The 7500-nt window shown below is 38.7% G+C and overlaps 1 protein-coding gene across 1 annotated transcript in view; it reads left to right on the top strand.

Moving 5' to 3' along the window:
• The first annotated feature begins 3169 nt into the window (after positions 1-3169).
• The window catches only part of sdc3 (syndecan 3), an 80587-nt gene continuing 76256 nt past the window's right edge, over positions 3170-7500 (top strand). The window contains exon 1 of the mRNA XM_061930909.2: positions 3170-3658. Within this exon, the coding sequence (XP_061786893.1) occupies positions 3602-3658 (57 nt within the window). The 5' untranslated portion in view covers positions 3170-3601. The remainder of the gene's footprint in view (positions 3659-7500) is intronic.

Genomic DNA, 7500 nt, shown 5'->3' with positions numbered 1-7500 from the left:
GCATATATATATACGTGTATATATGTGTGTGTGTGTGTGTGTGTGTATATATATATATACAAATGTATATACATTTCTATACACACATTATATATATGTGTGTGTGTGTGTGTGTATAGATATGTATATACACATCTATTCACACACATATGTGTGTGTGTATATATATATATGTATATTTATATATAAATATATATATATATTTGTGTGTGTGTGTGTGTATACACTATATTGCCAAAAGTATTTGGCCACCTGCCTTGACTCACATATGACCTAGAAGTGCCATCCCATTCCTAACCCATAGGGTTCAATATGATGTGGGTCCACCTTTTGCAGCTATTACAACTCTTCTGGGAAGGCTGTCCACAAGGTTGCGGAGTGTGTTTATAGGAATTTTCCACCATTCTTCCAAAAGCGCATCGGTGAGATGAGGTCACACACTGAAGGCCTGGCTCTCAGTCTCTGTTCTAATTCATCCCAAAGGTGTTCTATCGGGTTCAGGTCAGGACTCTGTGTAGGCCAGTCAAGTTCATCCACACCAGACTCTGTCATCCATGTCTTTATGGACCTTGCTTTGTGCACTGGTGCACAGTCATGTTGGAAGAGGAAGGGGTCTGCTCCAAACTGTTCCCACAAGGTTGGGAGCATGCAGTTGTCCAAAATGTTCTGGTATCCTGGAGCATTCAAAGTTAATTTCACTGGAACTAAGGGGCCAAGCCCAACTCCTGAAAAACAACCCCACACCATAATTCCTCCTTCACCAAATGTCACACTCGGCACAATGGAGTCCGAAAGGTAGCGTTCTCCTGGCAACCTCCAAACCCAGACAAGTCCATCAGATTGCCAGATGGAAAAGTGTGATTCATCACTCCAGAGAAGGCGTCTCCACTGCTCTAGAGTCCAGTGGTGATGCCCTTTACACCACTGCATCCCACGCTTTGCATTGGACTTGGCGATGTATGGCTTAGATGCAGCTGCCTGGACATAGAAATCCATTCCATGAAGCTCTCTGCGTACTGTACGTGGGCTAATTGGAAGGTCACATGACGTTTGGAGCTCTGTAGCAACTGACTGTGCAGAAAGTCTTTGCACTATGCTGACCTCTCTGTCAGTTTACGTGGCCTACCACTTGGTGGCTGAGTTGCTGTTGTTCCCAAACTCTTCACTTTTCTTATAATAAAGCCCACAGTTGACTTTGGAATATTTAGGAGCGAGGAACTTTAATGACTGTATTTGTTGCACAGGTGGCATCCTATGACAGTTCCACGCTGGAAATCACTGAGAGCGGCCCATTCTTTCACAAATGTTTGTAGAAACAGTCTCCATGCCTAAGTGCTTGATTTGATACACCTGTGATTAAGATGCCTGATTCCGATCATTTGGATGGGTGGCCAAATACTTATAGTATATATATAATATATAAATCTAATTTTATATATAGTATATTTACATACATATGTACACATACATACATAATACATATAGATAAAATAAACTATTTTAAATAAATATATATATACATCTATATATATATAGATGTATATATATATAAATGTGTGTGTATATATAAAAATACAATATTTATATATATATATATATATAAAATAAAATAAATATAATAATTATATATATATATAGTATATTTACATACATATGTACACATACATACATAGTACATAGATAAAATAAACTATTTTAAATAAATATGTATATATTATACATATATATATATATATATATACCCATATAATAAAATATTTTTCAGAAATACATATACTGTGTATGTATATATATATATATATATATATATATATATATGGGGATAGGTTGATTGGCAACACTAAATTGGCCCTAGTGTGTGAATGTGAGTGTGAATGTTGTCTGTCTATCTGTGTTGGCCCTGCGATGAGGTGGCGACTTGTCCAGGGTGTACCCCGCCTTCCGCCCGATTGTAGCTGAGATAAGCTCCAGCGACCCCAAAAGGGAATAAGCGGTAGAAAATGGATGGATGGATATATATATATACATACATAAATAATAATAAAAACATTAATATGTGTGTTTTGCTAATTAATGTTTTGTTAAAATAGTTTTTTTGCACTAAATAAATAATTTTGGAACAATTTCCTTACCATGAATGAGTTGTAGTACAAAACATGCATCAAATTAAATGCAAGTTTGATTAAACAAGTATTGAAATAGTTTCACATGAATAAAACATGTTTTGGTTTTTTTGGTAATGGGGGAGGAGGGCTTCCAAATAACATTAAATACATAATAAAAATAATAAAACTGTAATTAAATATATATATATATAAAATGTTTTTATTATCAAACATATTTTTTTATTATGTTTGTATGTATATATATATACAATATATATTTATTTATTTATGAAAAATATTGTATGTGTGTACATATATATTTATTTATTTATCCATATATGTATATATATATATATATTTATTTAAAATATTTTGTTTTATCTATATGTATTATGTATGTATGTGAATATATGTATGTAAATATACTATATATACTGTATATAAAATTATTTTATTTATTTTATTATATATATATATATAAACACAAATATTTGATATATATATATATATATATATTATTAATAAAATATATATAATAAAAAATTAATATAATCTATTAATAGTACATTCCTCTTGATTGTTCACCATGTCCTGTAAGGTGGTTTGTTGTACTGTGTTCGATCCCTCATGGTCCAAAATGTGTTTTGTAAAAACCCCAATAAACAAATATTTCAGAAAAAAAATTATGTTGTAATTATACTAATATTTATTTATTCTTTGCACTAAATAAATACTCTTGGAACATTTTTAAAACAAAAATTTAAGTAAAACAACACCCAGTTTGATTAAAAAAAGGATATAAAAAAAAATCGGTTAACATACCTTTTGAGGGGGCGGAGCCTCCAAGTGGGCCCTTTTTAGAAGTAGTACAAATAATTATTTTGCACTAAATATATCATTTTTTTAACCTAATTGAAGGACCAGTTGGATTTAAAAAGCAATTATTTGTTTAAAAAAAAAAAAAAAAAAAAAAAAAAGCACCTTTGAAATATGACACGAGGTATTTTTTGCCCGGTGTGCGCGCGATGCCGTTAACCACCTGGTTGCTAGGAAACCGTTCACGGACACGTGAGCAGGGAGGGCGGAGTGTGTAAAATCCACGGCAGCCCTCCTAAAAAGTCTCCCTGTGACGAGCTGCAGGGGGCAACAATCCCCCCCCCCCTCCTCGTCTCCTCGTCTCCTCGCTGTCTCCTCCCCCCTCCAGCAGCCCCTCCTCCTGCCGCCAGACGCCCAGGCCAGGCAGCGTCCATACGGAACATCCTCTTACCGGAGAGGGGGAGGAGACACAGCACAGTCCCGCTAGTAAATCAGGAAGGAGGAGAAGAAGAAGAAGAAGAGGATCTTTTCCGTGGAAGTGGGGAGGTTTCCTAAACCCGCCGGATGGTCGCCGGATCTCTTTGAAGTTTGGGGAGCCGGTACCGACGCGAAGCAGAAGCGGCAGAATTCCCCCCGCAGCAGCAGCACCGGGACTGGCGGCTGTGGCACCCCCACCGAGCATGAGGCTACCCGGGCTGTTGGCGCTGCTGGCCGCGCTGCTCGTTCACGTCGTCGCGGTGAGTTCCAGCTCTTTGTGTGTGTGCGTGTGCGTGTTATCATCGGTAATGCCGTGAAAAATCCTGCACTCGACCTACATATCGGACCTGTGTGCCCCCCCCCTCGCGCACGCGCGTCTCAAGCCGACGCGCGTATTTTGGCACGCGGCGTGGGGTAATTAGTGGCTAATCTCTTAATTAAGCGCCACGGCGGTTCTTTTGTGTGTCGCCGGCTCGCGTCCCCGCCGTTAAATTAGGCGGGGGCGCGCGCGCTTGAACCCACTTCTTGGTGTGTGTGCGCGCGCGCGCGCGCGTCTTTGGTGGGTGGGGTTATCGCGCACGGCGTGAATGTACACGCGTGGAAGTTAATGCGGTTGTGCACGCGGATGGATGATGATGATGTCATCGGGAGTCGCGAAACAACCCCCCCCCCCCCCCAACACACACCTCCACTCTGGAGCCACTCCAAGATGAACCCCCCCCCCCCCCCTTCCCGCCCCCCACCAGCGCCGTCAAATCACGCCCACATGTTCCGTTACCGACGAGGCTGAGGAAGAGGAGCGGGAGGAAGGCGAGCACCATTGACAGAATGAGAAGTAAAAATAGCTGCGATTCAAAGGGAGATCTGAATGTGTCTAAACATAGCAATAAAGCACTGCTTTTCTCTCACGCCCCCCCTCCCAAGGGACATACAAATATTTCACGCCCCCCCCCCAAAAAAAATTTGTAATTTTTTTATCTGTTTGTGTGAAGATAGTTATTGACTAATAGTCAGAGGTGGGTAGAGTAGCCAGAATTTGTACTCAAGTAAGAGTACTGTTACTTTAGAGATTTATTACTCAAGTAAAAGTAAGGAGTAGTCACCCAAATATTTACTTGAGTAAAAGTAAAAAGTATGTTGTGAAAAAACTACTCAAGTACTGAGTAACTGATGAGTAACATACACACACACGCATATATATATATATATATATATATATATATATATATATATATATATATATATACATTGATATATACAGTATATAATTTATATTTATTTATTTTGCCGTTTTTGTTTACATGTTAAAGGTGTTTTAATGAATATACATGCATGTTTAATACATAGATTCCTTTCTTTCATGAAGACAAGAATATAAGTTGGTGTATTACCTGATTCTGATGACTTGCATTGATTGGAATCAGACAATAACGTCCACATTTTCGAATGGAAGAGAAAAAAAAGTCTTCCTTTCTGTCCAATACCACATGAAAGTGGTTGGTTTTTGGCTTCTTATTTGTCCAGCTTCCATATTCGTTTTTATACATTTTACAAGAAATACATTGGCGGCAAACTCCGTAGCTTGCTAGCTTGTTTGCGCTGGCTTTCGGAGACTCTTATTTTGAAAGCGCAGGCGCGATGGAGCGGCACTTTTATTGTGAAGACAGGAACTGTGCAGTCAGTCTTTAGGCTTTTGACGGGAAGTACGGTTGAAATAAAAAAAAGGGTCTTTTTTCTTTCACACTTTTGATTGATTGATTGAAACTTTTATTAGTAGATTGCACAGTACAGTATATATTCCGTACAATTGACCACTAAATGGTAACACCCGAATAAGTTTTTCAACTTGTTTAAGTCAGGTCATGTGACCACCTGGCTCTGTTTGATTGGTCCAACGTCACCATGACCGCATCTGATTGGTGGAACGGAGTGAACGTCACCAGTGACTGTATTTGTTGAAACGCAGGCACTATGAAGGTCTGTCTGACAAACCAAAACAAACAAAGCGTGCATTAACAGATCGATCAAAATTAGTAGCGAGTAGCGAGCTGAATGTAGATAAAAGTAGCGGAGTAAAAGTAGCGTTTTTTCTCTATAAATATACTCAAGTAAAAGTAAAAGTATGTTGCATTAAAACTACTCTTAGAAGTACAATTTATCCCAAAAGTTACTGAAGTAGATGTAACGGAGTAAATGTAGCGCGTTACTACCCACCTCTGCTAATAGTAAAGTTGCTAATACGCTATTGCGAAGATCTGAATGTGTTTAAACAGAGCAATAAAGCACTGCTTTTCTCTCACGCCCCCCCAAGAGACATACATTTTTCACTTCCCCCCCCCAAAGTTATTGTTTATTTTGTCTGAATGTGTGAAGATCGTTATTGACTAATAGTAAAGTTGCTAATACGCTATTGCGGAGATCTGAATGTGTCTAAACATAGCAATGAAGCACTGCTTTTCTCTCTCGCCCCCCCTAAGGGACATACATTTTTTCACGCCCCCCCAAAGTTATTGTTTATTTTTTATCTGAATGTGTCAAGATCGTTATTGACTAATAGTAAAGTTGCTAATACGCTATTGCGAAGATCTGAATGTGTTTAAACATAGCAATGAAGCACTGCTTTTCTCTCACGCCCCCCCCCCCCCAAAGTTATTGTTTATTTTTTATCTGAATGTGTGAAGATCGTTATTGACTAATAGTAAAGTTGCTAATACGCTATTGCGGAGATCTGAATGTGTCTAAACATAGCAATGAAGCACTGCTTTTCTCTCACCTCCCCCGTCCTCCCAAGGGACATACATTATTTTGCACCCCCCCCCCCCCAAGTTATTGTTTATTTTTTTATCTGTATGTGTCAAGATCGTTATTGACTAATAGTAAAGATGCTAATACGCTATTGCAGAGATCTGAATGTGTCTAAACAGCAATAAAGCACTGCTTTTGTCTCACGCCCCCCCAAAGGACATACATTTTTTCACCCCCCCCCCCCCCCCCAAAGTTATTGTTTATTTTTTATCTGAATGTGTCAAGATCGTTATTGACTAATAGTAAAGTTGCTAATACGCTATTGCGAAGATCTGAATGTGTCTAAACATAGCAATGAAGCACTGCTTTTCTCTCACGCCCCCCCCCCCAAGGAACATTTTTCACCGCCCCCAAAGTTATTGTTTATTTTTTATCTGTATGTGTGAAGATCGTTACTGACTAATAGTAAAGATGCTAATACGCTATTGCGAAGATCTGAATGTGTTTAAACATAGCAATAAAGCACTGCTTTTCTGTCACGCCCCCCCCAAGGGACATACATTTTTTCACACACCCCCAAAATTGTGGTTGATTTTTTTAACTGTATGTGTCAAGATCGTTATTGACTAATAGTAAAGATGCTAATACGCTATTGCTTCTCACGCCCCCGCCCCCCATACAAGATAGTTCTTTACTCGCACTAAAGATGCTATTACACTATGTTCTGTCAAGCTCCCCCGTTGAGACATACTTTTTTCACGCCCCCCCTGAAGTTAATAATGTTGTTTTTTAATCAAGCTAGTTACTAGTTGGTGTCAAGATAGTTCTTTACTCGCGCTAAAGATGCTATTACACTATGTTCTGTCACGCCCCCCCTGAAGTTAATAATGTTGTTTTTTAATCAAGCTAGTTACTAGTTAGTGTCAAGAAAGTTCTTTACTCGCACTAAAGATGCTATTACACTATGTTATGTCACGCACCCCCTTTGAGACATACTTTTTTTCACGCCCCCCCCTGAAGTTAATGTTGTTTTTTAATCAAGCTAGTTACTAGTTAGTGTCAAGATAGTTCTTTACTCGCACTAAAGATGCTATTACACTATGTTCTGTCATTCCCCCCCCTTGAGACATACTTTTTCACGCCCCCCCCTGAAGTTAGTTTAAAAAAAAAAATCAAGCTAGTTACTAGTTAGTGTCAAGATAGTTCTTTACTCTCACTAAAGATGCTATTACACTATGTTATGTCACGCACCCCCTTTGAGACATACTTTTTTTCACCCCCCCCCCCCCGGAAGTTGATGTTGTTTTTTAATCTAGCTAGTTACTAGTTAGTGTCAAAATAGTTCTTTATTCGCACT

Source organism: Nerophis lumbriciformis, linkage group LG37 (assembly GCF_033978685.3).
Source record: "Nerophis lumbriciformis linkage group LG37, RoL_Nlum_v2.1, whole genome shotgun sequence".
Lineage (NCBI taxonomy): Eukaryota > Metazoa > Chordata > Actinopteri > Syngnathiformes > Syngnathidae > Nerophis > Nerophis lumbriciformis.
Note: the sequence above shows the minus strand (reverse complement) of the source record. Positions and strands in the feature narration are given on the sequence as shown.